The following is an 18,773-nucleotide window of genomic DNA, read 5'->3' as shown; positions in this document are numbered from 1 at the left end:
CAGTCTCCAGAAAGGTGGAGCTGCTGAGATTCTGCAGCTGAGAGGGTGTAAAAGGACCTTAAACCAACCAGATCCAGGGCAGGGATGCTTCCCTAACCCAGGTGAGCCCCACTCAGCCTCGCTGGTGCCTTTGAAGGATTCCCTGCAGCTCTCAGGGGACCAAAGTGGCTCTTGAAAAGCCCAAGGCAGCTGCAAAGGGCTTCAAGGTCACTGCAGGCTGCTCCAGTCGGGCCTGGCATGGGAGCAGGGCTGTGGCAAAGCTGTTCTGTGCTGCCACCTCTCGCCGTGACACCCCGGCGGGGACAGCGAGGGACAGAGAGGGACAGCGAGGGACACACAGCCTCAGTTAAAGGTGGGGCTTGAAGCCAAAAGGGTAACAAAAAAAAATCTCTATAATTTTAAGGGAATGTTTCTTAAACCTGGAGAAAGAATTCTATTTTTTAATGTACGATTTGATGTTAAAAAAGGGGAAAAATAAATGTTTGCAAGTTTGAGCGTTCAGGTTTAGGCATTTCCATGCCAAAAAAACCCTAAATAAATAATCTATAGGAGGTATATATATAAAAAAAAACCACACCAAAATTCAGACCTAAGGCTTCCATGATAATTGTGGAATTAAATATATATATATATAAATATAATTTATAATTAATATTTATATTTAAAATTTCTTTTATATTTTTTATACAGAAAATGCTGAATTGTTATTTTGGCTCAGGATTCTGCAAACACAACTTTATATATATACATATATTACATTTATAATTATACACATAATATTATATTTAATATAATTATATATATATATTATATGTTATATTATATATAACATTTATATTATATTTTATATTTTGTATTTTTGCAGAGTCCTGAGCCAAAATTATACACAATTATATATATAATATTATATTATTTAGATTATATGTATATTATATATCATTATATATAAAATATACTATATAATTTTAAATATATTATATTTTATAAATATATTATATTATATTGTATATTTTATGTGTTTGCAGAGTCCTAGCCAAAATTATACATATACACAATTATAGATATAATATTTATGATATATTATATAGATTATTTATAATTATATATAAAACATATATAATTTTCAAAATTTTATAGATATTGTCTATATTTATATATAAATATATTAATTATATATTATCTATATTTATATTAAATATATTAATATATATTAGAATATATGAATATATAAAAATAGATATATAAATATTAAAACGTATGCATATATAAATATTAAATTATATTAATATATAAAAATATATATGTAAATATATAAAATTTATAAATATGTAAATATATAAAATATAGAATTATAAAAATATAAAATAGATAAAATATAAAAATAGAGGACTATAAATGTATAAATAAATAAATAAATATCTATATAAATGTGTTTGCAGAGTGCTGAGCTGCAACAGCAGCTCATGCCTTTCTGTATCCAGCCCCATCTGCAGTTGGTGCCAGCCCTGATGTGCCAGGCTGCTGTTTGCTGTGAGCCCTGAGGTGTTTGTGAGGCCCAGGTGCCCCAGCAGGAGGCAGCTGCTCACCTCTCCGTCTGCCACCGCCGAGTAATTGACCTGTGCCACCGTCACCGTGGTGGGCAGCTCCGAGGCGTCGGCCAGCGTGGCCACCGTGGCACCCGTGCCAACCTGAGCAGGAGAAAACAAAACAGTGCATCTGTTAGTGCAGCAATGTCCACAGCAGAAAACAAAACAGTGCATCTGTTAGTGCAGCAATGTCCAGAGCAGAAAACAAAACAGTGCATCTGTTAGTGCAGCAATGTCCACAGCAGAAAACAAAACAGTGCATCTGTTAGTGCAGCAATGTCCAGAGCAGAAAACAAAACAGTGCATCTGTTAGTGCAGCAATGTCCAGAGCAGAAAACAAAACAGTGCATCTGTTAGTGCAGCAATGTCCAGAGCAGAAAACAAAACAGTGCATCTGTTAGTGCAGCAATGTCCACAGCAGAAAACAAAACAATGCATCTGTTAGTGCAGCAATGTCCAGAGCAGAAAACAAAACAGTGCATCTGTTAGTGCAGGAACTGTCCACAGCAGAAAACAAAACAGTCCATCTGTTAGTGCAGCAATGTCCACAGCAGAAAACAAAAGAGTGCATCTGTTAGTGCAGCAATGTCCACGGCAGAAAACAAAACAATGCATCTGTTAGTGCAGGAATGTCCACAGCTCTCAGGCCAAGGGGGCTCACACGCTGTCAGAGTCAAAAGAATAATGGAATTACTGTGAGGGTGGTGCAGGGAGGTTGTGGATGTCCCTGGATCCCTGGCAGTGCCCAAGGCCAGGCTGGACAGGGCTTGGAGCAGCCTGGGATGGTGGAAGGTGTCCCTGGCCATGGCAGTGACAGGATCTTTAAGGTCCATTCCAACCCCCTCAACTTCCATGATGCTGTGGCTAATTGCAGTTGCAGAGCTCCCAGAAAACACGGGGCTGTCCCCAAGGGGGAGGAAAGCCCAAGCTGGAGCCACGGTGTGGTTGTGATATTTTATGAAAATCCCCTTGCTAGGATTTTCTTCTCCTGAGAAGCTGAGAGGGCCTCAGCTTCAAGTGTGAACAATTTGTTATCTACTACTATAAAATGCAGCAGGTGTTTCCTCAATTAATCAATATGAGATGTTTCTACTTGGTGGCCAATCAAGAAGGCAGCAGCTCTCAAATTCTCTAAGAAACACAAAACTTTGTTACTAATTCCTTTCTATTCCTATCTCACCTTCTAATAATTCTTTTCTCTCTATTCTTTATAATATAATTATAGTCTTTTTTATATAATATATATCATAATATAATAAACCAACCTTCTAAAATAGAGTCAAAATCTCTCCTTCACTTCACCAAGTCCTAACTACCCAGAAAACCCACAGCAATTCCACGGTAATCCATGGCAGCTTCCAGACTGGAACCAAGTCCCACGTGCTGTCCCAATGTCCATGAAGGCCTCAGCAGTCTGCCAGGCTCAGGAAGAGCAGCTGTGGGAGCATGGTGGAGTCAAGTCCCTTCTCCCGCGCACCCAGCACTGGCTCAGAATTCCCTGCACACCCTCCTTGCTCCCCATTCCCTGGGTCTCATCTCCAGCCACCCTGGCAAACGTGAGCTCCTCCTCAATGGAAATGATCTTCTCCCCGTTTAGCAGCTGGGGAAGGACAAAGGCAGGAGATGGGCAGCTTTGTCTCTGAGGAGAATTAAAAATAAATGCCAGGAAGCCAATGGCATCTCAGGTGTCCTGCAGCTGAAAGGACACCAGTCAAAGGGAGATTGTATGGACAGGTGAGCAAAGAGAACCAGCCTGGCAAGTCTGCTGGGCCTTGGTGGGGCACAGAAAACCCTGACAGCCACTGAAAAGCTTCATTTGGGAAAAAAGCCCACTCAAACACCCAGATTTATCTGCATGACGTCTGAGACAAGCATGTCTGAGACTCCACTAAAAATGTCACGCTCAAGAGGGACAAAGTGCTGGGCCTGGCTAGGAACCACCACCAGTGGTGGTGTGGAGGCACGGGGAAGCTGAGATTCAAATCTCACTCCCACAAGGAGTTTGTGGGAAGTTTCAAGAGAAAAACCAAATTTTTTTGACATCCTGAGCTGCCAGAATCTGCCTTCCCACACGGGGAACACAGGGAAAACAGGAGCAGCATTGAGCTAAGAATAGTGTGGGAGGAATCCTTACTCCATGAGGACAAATCTGCATTTGGTGTTTGTAATAACACCAAATAACAAGTGCAATAAATATAAGACACTTCAGGTGTCAGATGAAGACCTGGGGCACAGAAATACCTGAGATATATAGATATGTATATGTATATATATGAATATATATGAATATATATATATATAACATTTTTATATTTATATATATAGATATATATTTATATATATAGGTATATAAAAATAGATATATTTTTAATATGTATTAAAAACATATATAGGTATTTGGTGTTTGTAATAACACCAAATAACAAGTGTAATAAATATAAGATACTTCAGGTGTCAGATGAAGACCTCGGGCACAGAAATACCTGATCTATATATAGATAGAGATATATATTTTATATATATGGATATATATTAAAATAGATATAGATCTATATATTTATATGTATTAAAAAGCATATATATGTATTTGGAGTTTGTAATAAATATAATACACTCCAGGTGTCAGATGAAGATCTGGGGCACAGAAATACCTGAGATATATATATATATAAGAAATTTATATATCTATATAGATAGATAGATATATTTTTATATATATTTAAAATATATCTATATAAGTATTTGGTGTTTGTAATGAATATAATAAACTTCAGGTCTCAGATGAAGACCTGGGGCACAGAAATACCTGAGATATATATATATATATATATATACACACATACACACACACACGTATACATATATATTTTTTCTATATATAATCTGTATATTTTATGTTTAATATATATAATAAGCATATTATAGATAGATACATAGATAGATATATTATATATAATACCTGAAATGTAGCTGAGTAAACTACTTTTCATACCATTAAAGGAAGGCAGTTCCACCACCTCTCCTCCCACTGCCACCCCAGGTGTTGTGTGGTGGCACCAGGGACTGCATTTGTTCTAAGTAGGTTCACCAAACTCATTTTTGTTTGCCCACATCACAGAAATCCTTGCACTGGAGAACAAGGGGTGGGAGCTGGGAAGAGAGGATGAGGATGGATCTTTGCTGCGGGGTAAGACGTGATAAAGGCAAAATTCCCCAAGGACAAGTTTAGCTCCTGAGTTTCCTCAAACCACCTGCTGGTGGTTTAAACGGCGCTGGAAACGGAGAATCCAGGGGGCTGCTCTCACCTGGATGAGGGACACGGTGCCGTCGGGGTTGCTGAAGGTTTGCACCACGGTCTGGGAGGGCACCAGGTGGGCGATGCTGTGCGTGGTCGTGGTCTGCGGGGTCTGCTGGTCCTCGAAGGCGTAGAGCAGGTCCTCGCGCCCGTGCTGCTTGTAGCAGTTCTTCACGATGGTCCTCAGGGCCTGGGTCCAGGACACCTGCCAGCAGGAGGGAACAGGGGACAGTCAGCCCAGGGAAGTGTTCTGAACCAGCTCAGCGCTGGGGTTTGCACATGTGTCTTCACTGGGCTTTGCAAGGATTCACAAACAACCCCAATGTTTAATCTCCCTCTGCTCATCCCCTCCTTTCCCCAAGGAATCACCCTGGAGAGCCTCCTGATCCAGCGAAGATGTCCCTGCTCAGTGCAGGGGCTGGATGAGAACACCTTTAAAAGGGCCCTTGAAACCCAAACCATTCTGTGACTCCAAACCACGGTGATTTGGGAAAGCACCAAAATGCTGCCACAGCACCATTGCCAGCCTCCCCACCCAACCAGCCCTGAACCAGCCTGCACAGGTCCTGCTGCCTCCCCACCACGGTGGCTTCCTTTGGTTATCTCTGTGACACGTTGGTAGAAACTTTACTTTTTCACCCAGTTCTCTCATTTTCCCTGGCTCCACTGCACATCCACACCTCCTTCCTTTAAGCCCAAAGATCCCTGCTGCTCTGAACAGGCCAGCATCCCTTCCCTCCTTCAGGAGGCCATGACACAGATGCTTTCTTCTGTCCCTCAAGACAAAACCCACTGCCCAAACCCAGCCTGCAGCCCCCGTGCTCCATTTGGAGGCAGACAGGGAGACACCCACCCGCTGCTTCTGCTCCTCCGTGCGCACGTCGCTGCGGACGTTGGCCCACGGAATGTCCTCGGGCCACCAGATGGGCTTGCAGCTCTCCTTGCCCCAGCCTGGCTTCCCACGACCCGTGGAATACTTCAGCATCTCGGGGATGAAGGCTCTCAGCTGTGCCTGGAACAAACAAAAGGTTGAGAGGTGTTTAGGGCTTCACATCTCGGGTGGTTTTGAGGGGCGTTGTACAGAATTACTGGGTTCAACTTCCATCCTGTTGGAGCCATCAACTGGAAGAGGCCTCAAAGCCCAAGGAAGGTGGAGAGTATTTTGCCATCTTCTCCCAAGACTCAGCTTGGCAGCGAGTGGAAGAGAAGAAACAAAATTCAATCAGCCCAAACAAAATGACAACACCAAGGCCCAGCCATGGTATTGACACTTCACAAATCAAACACTACCAGGAAGAGAACGAGCCAACCTGAAATGGAAGAAAAAACAAAAAAAAAATCACAATAACCTATTAAAAACCCCACACTCAGTGTCCCTACAGTGGTGGGAGCTCAGGCATGAGCTGATGTATCATTTACAGAGATGCTGCGAGGGGATGGAGCTTCAGTGACTGCTGAAATGTGGAAACCAGGATCTCACACTTCTCCAGCCCTGTCCTGCCAAAATGAATGAAAAACTCACACGGGGTTTTGTGACGAGATTGGTTTTGCACCAGGGACTCCTTGGAGCACCAGGAAAAGGCTGGCTCGGCTGCAGAGCAGAGCAGGAAGGGGAGAGCTCTGCTTATGTCAGAGGAAACCACATTCAGAGCTTAAAAACTGCATTTAGGAGCAGCTCCCTGCATCATTCAGAGCTTTTAGAGTAAATTATTTCATAGAGCCATGGAGTCATTTTGGTTGGAGGAGACTTTTAAGTTTCCCAGCACTGCCAAGGCCACCACTGTCCCATGTCCCCAAGTGCCACATCCAGAGGCACTTGGGCTTTGAAAGGGGCCACATCCACACAGCTTTGAAATCCCTCCAGGGATGGGGACTCCAAACCCCCCTGGGCAGCTGTGCCAGGGCTGGACAGCCCTTTCCAGGAGGAATTTCCCCAAATCCCCCCTGAGGCCGCTCCCTCTCCTCCTGTCCCTGTTCCCTGCAGCACAGCCCGACCCCCCCGGCTGTCCCCTCCTGGCAGGGACTCGTGCAGAGCCACAAGGTCCCCCCGAGCCTCCTCTGCTCCAGGCTCAGCCCCTGCCCAGCTCCCTCAGAAGCTCTCCAGACCCTTCTCCTTGTGCTCCAGCTCCGTTCCCCTGTCTGGATGTTGCATCCACTGGCTCCAGGCTGTCCATGAACTCATTTCCAGCTGCCTTTTCCACCTCCCACATGCCCTAAAGCACCTTTTTCCCAGCCTGTCCATGACCCACCTTCCACTGCAGGGCCAACACCCGCCCTGACATGCTCCAGGCCCCCTGGATGAAGCCTGGCCAGGGGAGAAGAAATAATTCCCTCACTGAGCAGTTTCTTTAAAATACATCGTTCACAGCCCAAGAGAGAAAAGAATTTGTCCAACACTGCAACAAACAGGGCAGAGTGAGCAGAGCTGGGGAAACCAGAACGGAGCTGTAAAAGGCACAGAGTTCACTCCCAAGGATTAATATTTAGCAGTAATTCTGCCCAATGATTTAGTCAAATAAACCTGGGAGCAGCAGGGTATTCTGGTGTTGCTGTTGATTTTTGGGGCTTTTTTTTTTGGTTTTGTTAAGGTTGGGATTGAAGTGTTAAAGATGGGATTTTGTGTTTAGGTTTAGATGCTTGTAATTTTATACATATACATATATATATATTTATTTATTTATTTATTTATAATATATTTTTCTAATATTTATTATCTATTTTTATATATTTATATTTATAGTATTCTATTAATAAGTTACAAAACAGTTAACTATTTTTTGTATAAGGTTTTTTAAGGTTAAACACATTAAGAAATTATACTTAAAATTTTATTTTTAACTCCATAATTAATTATTTGAACTTTGCAATGTGGCGGTTTTTTTGTTTAATTATAAAATACTATTTAAACTTATGGAGAACAAGGAAGAAGAAGGATTAGTTTTTGTTTTAAAACTTCTATTTTGTTTTTTATATATTGTATTTTAAATAATGTATAGATTATATTTAAAATTATATGTATATTATATTTTAAATAATATATAGATTATATTTAAAATTATATATTATATATTAATTATATATTATATACTAATATATAATAATTATATATTATATATAATATATATTTAAATTATATATAATCTATATATAGATTATATTTTACAGAATATGTAGATTATATTTTATATAATATATATTTTAAATAACATATATTTTAAATAGCATATATTATATTTTAAAACTCTAAACTTAAATTTTTTTACTTTGTGACATTACACACTTTTAATTAACTACACACTTGTAGGGGGACTACAAACTTACTAACACTTGTAGTGATCAAGTAACTCACTTGTTAACTACTAACACTTGTAATTTTAGTCTCATTAAAAATTCAGTTTATGGCTTTAGGTTAAATGTAGGGTTCTTTTGGGGGTTAGAGGTTTTTAGTACAGAAGGTTTGGCATTTTCAGCATTCAGGGTTCCAAGCTGCTGCCCTGCCCTGCCCTGAGCAGGGCTCCTGGTGTCCAGCTCCATCAATTACTGCTCCATGGCAGTGCAGGGCTCGAGCTACTCCAGGCACTTGTTAAGGAGGGTTTGTCTTTAATCCACGGGGAGACAATCAGCAGCTCTGGCAGCAGAGAGGACTTGGCTAATTAGTGCCCTAACGAGGCCAGGCTCTGCCACAGGTAATGTCCCCCAAGCCCTCGGGGCACAGGGGGAACATCCACCTGCAGGAGCCACGGTTCTGCTGACACCATCCAGGAAACACCCGAAAACCAAACCTCTGCTGAGAAAAATCCACTTTGTGCCCTTGGACAGGGCTCAGGTAAGCCCCAGGATGGAGGGTCTGGGAGAAACTGCGGGAAGTGTTTCTTTGCCACCCTTTCACACAGGCTCAGTGTTTTCACTTTTAACGTTAAATCCAAGAATTAATGGTACTGAGCTATCCCAATCCCAAATGCAACAGCCCAAAGCACGGCCAGCTGTATTCCAACGCTCTCCAGAGCTGCAAGCAACAAGGGAAGTGTTTCTAGAGCAGAGCAAAACCTGTGGCTGGCAATTTCCTACACATCCCCACAGCTCAGCCTCGGGATCTGCGGGAAAAGCAAAGTCCATGCAGGACCTGGAAGTGGGAGAGGGAAAAACAGCAACTGCCCCAGAGCTGGAAGGGAACACTCATCCCTGAATCCATCCCTGCTGCACCTCCTAGAGCTGGGAAATCATAAAACCATCCAGGCTATTGCTCAGCTGCATGGAGCTGATTCCAGCAAGGATTCTGCCCCTGCCAGGGACCAGCTGGGAGAGCAGCAATGCAGCTCTCGGGAGGTGAACGGGCACCACGATGATTTTGACAGAATTTTAAAAGTTTTGTCTGGCTCGTAGGAGCCAGAAAAGCTTTTACTGCCTCCTACAAGCAGGTTATAAATCGCAGGGGCTTAAAAAAAGAGTCAGCTTAAAGGACAAATCACCTGCTCATAAAACAGTGAGAGCTGACTGAAGCACTGAGCTCAGCTTGGTTAAGCTCAGATTACCCAATTTTACTCCTCAATCACATCAACGAGCAGCTGAGAACAAGCTGAGGGGCAAACTCAGCTGTCACCAAAGTCCAGAAAGCACCAAGATCCCCCTCTGTGAAAGCTGAAAATCCCAGTGCAACACAGGTTTTCCTGCCCAGCCCAGGAGGGTGATACTCTCCATTCCCAAGGCTGGAGAAACATCTTTGCCCAGGCAAATAAAGGCTTTATTTCCCTCCAGACCACTGGGGAAGCAGAGCAATTAAAAGGAGAATTATTTTCACCTCCTCACTGATGACACCTCTACACCTGCCTGCTGGCACCTGCTGAAAGCAGAGGCCTCATTTTTCCACTCCCTGCCACCCTAATTACATTTATATTTATTTTTGTTCCAGTTTTCCATAGGGTTCTGTGCAACTTAGCTGAAAAAAAAAAAAAAGCTGTTTTTTTACCTGAAAATACAAATAATTATACTGGAAGCTCTGGGAATCAAGATTCCCACAATAAATGAAGGCACCTGTGTGCCCAGCTCAGGAGAAACCTTTCCACAAAGCTCTCCTGAGCTGCCTCACTGTGCTGGAACAATGAGGGCCATTCCTAAAAAGATCCTTGTTTTCCTACCACAGAGCAGCAGGAGGGGATGTGAAAGAAGAGGTTCCACATCAGCACTTTGGGCTGGCTGAGCAAAGGCCCCGCAGGACCAGGAGGAGAAAAACATTTCCATGGGGAACTGCTCCTGGTACACAACAAAAGCTGCCATGAGCAGCTCCTGCAGGGCCAAATTTCACAGGAGTTCAAAAATCCAACAAATTATTTCTGTCTTGTTTGTCAGGGACTGGGGAAATGATCTGTACCAGCCAAAGCACAGTAAGCTTGATATAATTTTATGATGAGTGTGAGCTTGTCTGACTCCACTAAGAAATGGAAATGGTGTTTTGAGCAGGGTGTGACCTCTGCAGAGCACAGAAAAATCTGCACATCTTTGCCCTGCTCTGACCTCTTTGTGTGCTGCCCTTTCCATCTTGCTACTCCCTTGGGAAAAAACGGCTTTTCAGCATTTAAAACTTGATGTGGTGCCTCAGACTGGGTGTACCCAGAGCCTCCTGCAGGACACAGCTGCCCAAATTCAGGTCCTGCATCCCTGGGAAGGAGATTTCCCTCCAGGTGAAGCTTCCCTGAGGAGTCCCCTCCACTTTCTTCCGGCAGGGAGGTCAGGCTGGACCTGGAGAGAAAGGGAATCTCCCACATGCCCAGGGCAGATAATTCCCTGTCTCCAACAAAAATATCCCCCTCATGGTCTGATGTGGGGTTAAACTCCCCTCTGCTCCAAGCCACAGCAAGAAATGGAGGAGAGAACGAGCTACAGGACACAGAAAGGTGTCCACAAGTGACCTTCCCAACCTTGGTGCCTAAAGATTGTGGCAAAGAATGGAACAAACATGGAACAGAGAAATTTTCTCTGTTCCCACTTTCTGAGGTGCCAAAACCAGCTCCAAAGAGAGTGCTCCCAGCAGCCTGAGCTCTCCCCACCATTTTTTTTTTTTCACAGAGAAAACCAGCCACACTAACAAAGCTCCAACAAAAGTATCTCCCTCAGGGTCTGATCTGGGGTTAAACTCCCCTCTGCTCCAAGCCACAGCAAGAAACAGAGGAGGGAATGAATTACAGGACACAGAAAGGTGTCCACAATCACTTTCCCAATCTTGGTGCCTAAAGATTGTGGCAAAGAATGGAACAAACATGGAACAGGGAACAAACAGGGGAAATTTCCCTGTTCCCACTTTCTGAGGTGCCAAAACAGCTCCAAAGGGATTGCTCCCAGCAGCCTGAGCTCTCCCTAGAAGATTTTGTCACAGAGAGAATCAGCACCACTAACAAAGCTCCACATCCAACCACGACCTGAGCTGTTACAGCCCCAGGGGAACAAGGAGATCAGAGATCTCAGCATCCCCTGGAGAGGCAGCCACACAAAACAACAGGATGTGACTGCAAGATGCCAAACATCCCTCTGTTCCCCTGCCTCTGCCATGGCTGGCTGCTCACCTGGGTCATCTGTCCACTCACCTGGGTCATCTGTCCACTCACCTGGGCCATTTGTCCACTCACCTGGGTCATCTTGTCCACGGAGACGGGGATGCCATCGATGGTGAGGGGTGGCAGCTCCGAGTTGACCTCCTGAGGGGCCGGGGCGTGCTCGGCCAGCGCCGACTCCAGGTCTTCCAGGATTGTGCTCTTGTACTTGCGTACCTGCGGGGAGTTGTTAGGCTCAGGTAAACAAGGTGAGCAGCACCAGGAGAGGAGCAGGGTGCAGGCCCAGGCAGCTTCCCCAAGGTGCTGCAGAGCAGGAGGAGCAAACAGTGGCACAGCTGGCAGGAAACAGCCAGCAGCCCCCCGAGACTCCGGAAGAGCTGCTGATGAAACTTGCAGTAACACTGGCAAGGGGAGAATTTGGGGGATGAAAGGAAAAGTTCTGAAGGTAGAACTTGTCCTGGGCATGGTCTGCAATAAGGTGCAGACAGCAGAGCTGAGCTTAAACATGTCATTTTTTAGGGTTTAGTCTGGAGAAGAGGCTCAGGGGGACCTTGTGGCTCTGCACAAATCCCTGCCAGGAGGGGACTTGATGATAATTGTCCCCTGCAGCACAGCCGGGGGGGTCGGGCTGTGCCCAGGGAACAGGGACAGGAGGAGAGGGAATGGCCTCAGGCTGGGCCAGGGGAGCTCAGGGTGGAATCAGCAGGAATTTCCCCATGGAAAGGGGTCAGGCCTTGGCAGGGGCTGCCCAGGGAGCTTTGGAGCTCCCATCCCTGGAGGTGTCTGAGGAACTCCTGCATGTGGCACTCAGAGCTCTGGGCTGGGGACAAGGTGAGGATGTGTCACAGCTTGGACTCAATGATGCTGGAGATCTTTTCCAGCCTCAGGGGTTCTGGGATTCTTTGATCGTGACCTGTTCCCTCTGATTTTTAATCCAGGATATTCCCCCCTGGTGAGATGTGCCAGGCAGCCATTCTTGCAGAGAGGAGAGGACCTCAGTGCTGCCATCATGCCAGGGAATCACAGGAACATTAAAGCTGGAAAAGATCTCTGAAATCACTGACTCAACCAGGTCCAGCACTGCATTCCATAAAACCTAAACTCTGTTTTCCAGGGTTTTTAACATGACCTTCAGATCCATACCAGGCTTCCAAGGCCGCCCTGAGCAGAATGAAATCTGCAGAGAAGGTGAGGAATTTCTTCCCTCACTTTCCTAGGGACACCTACCACATTCTCCAGGGGTGCAGCACCGAATACTTTGAAGACAGGGTTGGGTTTGGAGGGTGAGATGCACAGCACGATGGCCTGCTGCCCCACTCTGGTGGTGTACTCATCCAGCGTGGCCCGGAGCTTCCTGAAACAGGGCAAAACCAGAGAATGGGCATCAGCTGAAAGCCCTGCAGAAACACAACCCCTCTGACTGCAGCTCCCTTTCACAAGGCAGGTGAGAAACGGAGCCCCAGCTGCTCAGCTTGGCCACATATTGAGTTTATTCCTGTGTTCCACAGGCCTGCTGTGCTCCCTGCAGTCACCCAGCAGCTCAAATGTCAATTATTCTCCCCTCTCTCCTTTTCTCATCGATGTAAAAAGAGAAATCACCAGAGCAGCAAAGCTGGGGCAGCGAGAGGCCGCACTTCCACTCTGTCTTAGCAACACAAAACTCGTGTTTTGTTGAAGCACCTGAATGATTCATCAAAAGAGTCCTGCAGACAGAGGCTGTTTTACATCCAGATCATAGCAGTGCAATTCTCCAGCACCAGAGTCCTGCTCAAACCAGATCTGTAGGAATTCAAGCTCCAGGATAGGCAAGAACTGGAAATATTGCAACAGCTCAGCACAGGAAACCCAGGTGTCCCAACACCTGCCCCATCAGCAACTCCCTTTGGAATTAAAACGTTCCACTGGATATTTTCTGCCTCTTATTCCCTTTTAAGCAGTGCAAGAGTCAGAAATGATGGCAGAAACTCCAAAAGCAAGAGAGAAGTAGTTTTTTCCCCAGAAAACCTGAGCACTCCGTGAGGTGACAGCTCAGCCCCTGTCCTGGTCATTTCAGAACCTGATGTTGCCAAAAAGCACCACCAGCTACACACAGATCCCACAGTCAGGGGTTTGAAATCACCACCTGATTCCCAGTGGGGTGAAAATCAAGCACAAACATGTGTTCAGCTGGTCAGAGTAGAAAAACAAGGATGTTTTGTCATTATCTCAACGTAGTAAAATGAAGTAGCTGCGTGAAAGGAGAAGAAATAATTCCTTCACTGAGCAGTCTCTTTAAAAATATATTGTTCATATTTCAAGGAAGAAAAGGATTTGTTCTTCAGAAACACTGCAATAAACACAGAAACACTGCAATAAACAGCTGAGCTGGGGGAAGGAGGGCAAACCAGAATGGAGCTGTAAAAGGCAGGGAGCTCACTCCCAAGGATTAATATTTAGCAGTAACTCTGCCCAATAATTTAACATTAACCGCCCAGTGAGATCCCAAACAGCAGAAAAAGCAAGAATTGCTTTGCTGCAAAAGCCAGGGAACAGTAGCAGCCAATGTCCACAAGTGTTTCCAGAGCATGGAACTTCAGGTGGTGTCTGAGGGCTGTGCAGTCCCATCGGCTCTGGTGTGGCTCGGGGGCCATCAGCTGGGCAAACAGCCTCAGAGCACCTGGAATGCAACACCTGGAGGGCTCTGGAGCTCTGCTGTCTCCACAGGAAGTTTCTAAAGCCAATAAAAGTGTTTCAACTCAGGCAGGAATCTCCCCTGGATTATTCTTTCTAACTGTGCTCTAAACCCCGCAGTTTTCACTGTGGGGTTTGTCCAATGGCAAAGGAGATTTGGACATACGCACACTGAATTTATCCCCAGAATGGTTTGATCAAGCAGAAATTACTTTTTCTGTCAGCAGATAAATCCCGTGCAGAGCTGGGGTATGGATGGAGCTTAAACTTCTGCTAAAGCCACTGTGGACATCCTGCAATGTCACTGTGACAGGTAACTGGTGACCAGTTGGGCTTAAAACACAACAATGGATCCACCAGAGTGTCAGTCCTGGTGATCATAAAATCAGAGATGAGCCTCATTAACCCTTTAAATGCAAACTAAAACACAACTCCTGGCTTGCAGAAAGACGCTCCCAAAAAATCCCCGAGCTGGGTGACTTCTGGGCAGCACTTGGTGTGACCACACAGGCCACCAGAGCTGGCTGGAGGACACTGAGGTGGCAGGGACAGGCGAGTGCTCACCTGAGCAAACGTGTCTGCTGCCTCTTCCGGATGGAGGGGTTGGACTCAAAGACGTGAGGCCGCTTCCGTTTCTTCCCCGTTGCCACAGCAGCAGCTGCTGCCATCCCCACAGGGCCTGCAAATCACAGAGGGGTCAGTCAGCTCCAGCAGCTCAGCAGGGACGTTGTCACCGTGCCCCCCAGCCAGGAATGGGTGCCCAGGGTGTCCCCAGCAGAGCCAAGTGACACAAATCCCCCCCTGAGCTCTGCTCTGCAGCGCTGCAGTGAAAGCTCCGTCCCCCAGGCTGGCAGATCCCAGCTCAGTCCTGGGTGGAAGTCACTTATTTCAGCCTGAAGTTCTCCTTACACTCCCAGAATCCTGTGTTTCATCTTCCAAACACATTGAAAAACCCCCAAGATTTGAATAACTGAGGAGATCCTGGTGGCCGGGAAGAGGAAACCAGGTACAGCTCCACAAGTCCTGCTTGGACACCTCAACTACAGCGTCAGGAGTCTGAGGCTTTCCTGAGGGATTAAGGACCTGTTCCAAGGGAAAGAAATGTAAAATCCAGAGTTCCCAGCAGTGTCCTACCAGGGAAAGAAATGCAAAATCCAGAGTTCTCACCAGTGTCCTACCAGGGAAAGAAATGTAAAATCCAGAGTTCTCAGCAGTGTCCTACCAGGGAAAGAAATGTAAAATCCAGAGTTCTCACCAGTGTCCTACCAGGGAAATAAATGCAAAATCCAGAGTTCTCAGCAGCAAAATCCAGAGCTCCCAGCAGTGCCCTACCAGGGAAATAAATGCAAAATCCAGAGTTCTCACCAGTGTCCTACCAGGGACAGAACTGTAAAATCCAGAGTTCCCAGCAGTGCCCTACCAGGGAATGAAATGTAAAATCCAGTTTCCAGCAGTGCCCTACTGGAGTGTTCTGAAGACCACCCAGGCCTAAAAACCCTGTGTGCTCAAGGGGAAGGGGAAAGAAAAATTCCTGCAGGATGGAAGGCTGGAAAGTTCCTAAGCAAGAGGCACGGGGTGCTCAGGGGGTGGTGGAAGCTCACAGGATTGGTCTCAAGTCTGACACAGAGTCAGGACAGACTCAGTGCTTAATTATCACCCCATTTTTCTGCCAGTGCAGACCCACTGCAGGGCCAGTCTGGAGGACATTTGGCTCACTGGGAGGAATGTGTGATTCTGAAGCACTTTCCCAGCCAGATGTGTCAGGATCTCCCTGGGAGAGGCCTGACAGGTGAGCTCCCTGACTCAGCAAGGCTGAGCTCCTGGGTTATTTTTTGCTGTTGTTTATGTGGGGCCTGAAGCAATCTTTGCTCTTTGACATATTCGGAATTTTAATTCGGTTACTTGAGGCAGCATTTTAGCAGGGACCTTTGTATAGAGCAGCAATTCCCAGCAGGTCTGTGATGCACACAGAAATGATGTGGGATTCAAGTGGCCAGCAGGGAGAATTTCCTGTGCAATATTCCTGTGGGTGGGATGGAATAGTGATGCCTTAAGATTTAGCTTTTCTATTTTTCAGATCCTGTACTGCTTTAGTGCATAACTCTAAAACTCCTTAGCCCGTCAGCTGCTGTTCTCCCATTTTATTCAGATAAAACAATTCCTCTCTAGGGCTGAAACTCAAGGACACCTGACTGCCTTATGCCCTGTGTCTTGGTTTGGAAAGCCAGGTGTCTGCTAAGGCAGGCAGGAGCCTCCCCTGAAATGGAAAATGCAAACCCCCTCCCTCTGAATTGTTATGAATTTGCAATTAAGAGGCTCTGAGGCAAAGATATGGGAATGGGAATAACAGTTCTGTACTAGGGAAGAAAATAAAAAATAAAATAAACAATGCAGCAACACAAACCAAACCCCTGCCAGAGTGAGAGCAGGAGCTGAGCCCTGTGGCTCAGGGTGGTGGCAGCAGTGCCATTGCACGGTGGCTCAGCCCTCCTGCAGATGATGATGATGATGATGATGATGATGATGAAGGAGCGGCCCCCGGGCCTTACCTGCAGCCGCCAGGTGAGCGGTGACCTCGTCGGCAGCGGTGGAGTTGAGGATGTCGGAGTCGTCGTAGGAGGTGTCCTCGGGCGAGGAGGGCGAGTCCTCGTCGGCGCTCAGCATGCTGTGCTCCGTGTAGGTGGCCACGTGCACCTGCTGCACCTGCTGGGCCACGGCGTGCGCCTCGATGGTAGCCATGTGCTCTGCCTGCGTCACTCCGTGTTCTTCCATCAAGAGTCACTGCCAGAGGGGACACAGAGCTGTGACACGGAGCTGGGACACAGAGCTGGGACACAGAGCTGACGGGCTGTGAGCATGAGGGACAGAGATCACCTCCCTCAGGGACAGTGGATGTCTACAAGAGGGAAATTACTCTGCTGGGAGAGGAACTTGAGGTTAAAGAGTTTGGAAAAATCCACACTTCCAAACCAAGCACAGCACCCAGACATCGTTATCTCTGCTGGAGGCAAGGTCCCCAAGGACCCTGCAGCCCTGAGATTGTCCCTCACGCTCACGTTGAAGGGTCAAAGCTGGGACTGGGCTTTGCCACATCAAGTTCAGCTTTCAGGGAAGAGGCCTGAGGGTGACACAGTCTCCTCTGACCTCAGTAGCTCGGGACACAAACGAGGATGCCAGTACAGAATCCCAGGAGCACTGAGGATGGAAAAGACCTCTGAGACCATCGAGTCCAACCTATGCCCCCTCCCCAGAGCAGAGCACCGAGTGCCGCATCCAGGAATTCCTTGGACACCCTCAGGGACAGTGAGTCCACCACCCCCTTGGGCAGCCCCTGCCAAGGCCTGACCCCCTTTCCATGGGGAAATTCCTGCTGGTGCCCACCCTGCCCCTCCCCTGGCCCAGCCTGAGGCCGTTCCCTCTCCTCCTGTCCCTGACCCCACCAGCTGTCCCCTCCTGGCAGGGACTCGTGCAGAGCCACAAGGTCCCCCTGAGCCTCCTCTGCTCCAGGCTCAGCCCCTGCCCAGCTCCCTCAGCCTCTCCTGGCTCTCCAGCCCCTTCCCAGCTCCATTCCCTGGACACACTCCAGCCCCTCCAGATCTTTCTGCTCAGGAGGGACCCAGACCCGGAGTCAGAGTCCAGAAAGAGGCGAAGCCATCACAACCCAAGCACAAAAACCACAGAAAGCTGATTTATTACAGCAGTGGTAAAGCACTGAGCAGAGCAGCAGCTCACAGAGTCAGCAGGGCCCTGGACCACACACTGGGAGCCCAGGTCTGTGCAGGAGGGACAGGATGGGAGGTGCAGGGATATTTTCCGTCTGTGCCTGCTGTACGTTTGTGGAAAAGAAAAGGCACATCCCTAAGAGACTTTCCAACAGGAGAATTAGAACCTCAACCCTCAAAAACAGGTTCCCCAAAGGGAATCTGTCCCTGCTCAGGGCAAAGAGCAGAAAGATGTGACCAGCTGCAGGGAACAAGAAAAGAAACAAAAAAAGGTTCTGACCAGGCAAGTGCAGTCATGGAATTACATCACAGAATGCCATGGGGGTCAGTGAGGCACAGGAACCCAAACCATTTTGTCTAGAGGGTTATTTTGACCAAACAAAAAGGAGGTTGCAGCCAGGTGGGGTTGGTCTCTTCTCCCAAGCCACAGGACAAGAGGAAATGGGTTCAAGTTGTGCTGGGGAGGTTTAGGTGGGATTTTAGGGAACATTTCTTCTCCAAAGGGGTTGTCAGTGGGACAGGGAAGTGCTGGAGCCCCCATCCCTGAAGGGATTTAACAGACCCTGGGGACATGGTTAGTGGTGGGATTGGCAGTGCTGGGGAAGGGTTGGAATATTCCAGCCTGAGGGACAGCAGAATTGTTGTTGTGAGACTGTCACAAACCTACTGAGGCTACAGCTAAAGCCAAACCAGCTTCAGACTCCCAATCCTCCCAAAAAAGCTGCTGGAGTCTGATGTTGCTGTTGTCCAACCCTGTTTACAACTTGGGCTGTAATATTAGAACCCTCCAAAAATAGCAGGGGTTCAAACAGTGCCAGGGAGGAAGGGACTGAGACGCTGAGGTACAAACTGAGACAAACTGAAAACTTCTGGGGGAGAAACAATCAGCCCAAACCTCCTTCCACGAAACTCACGCTGCCGTCACCACAGAAAAAAATCTTTCGAGTAAATCCTT

The 18,773-nt window shown here is 46.8% G+C and overlaps 1 protein-coding gene across 4 annotated transcripts in view; it reads right to left on the bottom strand.

Moving 5' to 3' along the window:
• Positions 1 to 18,773, bottom strand: part of NRF1 (nuclear respiratory factor 1) — a 60,164-nt gene that overhangs the window by 29,810 nt on the left and 11,581 nt on the right. For all 4 annotated transcript variants that reach the window (XM_038154249.1, XM_038154245.1, XM_038154248.1 and 1 more), the window contains exons 2-8: positions 16,646 to 16,877; positions 14,661 to 14,775; positions 12,654 to 12,780; positions 11,502 to 11,642; positions 5,735 to 5,893; positions 4,892 to 5,086; positions 1,587 to 1,688 (exon numbers count right to left, since the gene is read on the bottom strand). In XM_038154249.1, the coding sequence (XP_038010177.1) occupies positions 1,587 to 1,688; positions 4,892 to 5,086; positions 5,735 to 5,893; positions 11,502 to 11,642; positions 12,654 to 12,780; positions 14,661 to 14,775; positions 16,646 to 16,868 (1,062 nt within the window). In that variant the 5' untranslated portion in view covers positions 16,869 to 16,877. The remainder of the gene's footprint in view (positions 1 to 1,586; positions 1,689 to 4,891; positions 5,087 to 5,734; positions 5,894 to 11,501; positions 11,643 to 12,653; positions 12,781 to 14,660; positions 14,776 to 16,645; positions 16,878 to 18,773) is intronic.

The sequence above is a fragment of the Motacilla alba genome, chromosome 1A (assembly GCF_015832195.1).
Source record: "Motacilla alba alba isolate MOTALB_02 chromosome 1A, Motacilla_alba_V1.0_pri, whole genome shotgun sequence".
NCBI classification, from domain to species: Eukaryota; Metazoa; Chordata; class Aves; order Passeriformes; family Motacillidae; genus Motacilla; species Motacilla alba.
The sequence above is the reverse complement of the archived record's forward strand: the minus strand, read 5'-3'. Positions and strand labels throughout refer to the sequence as shown.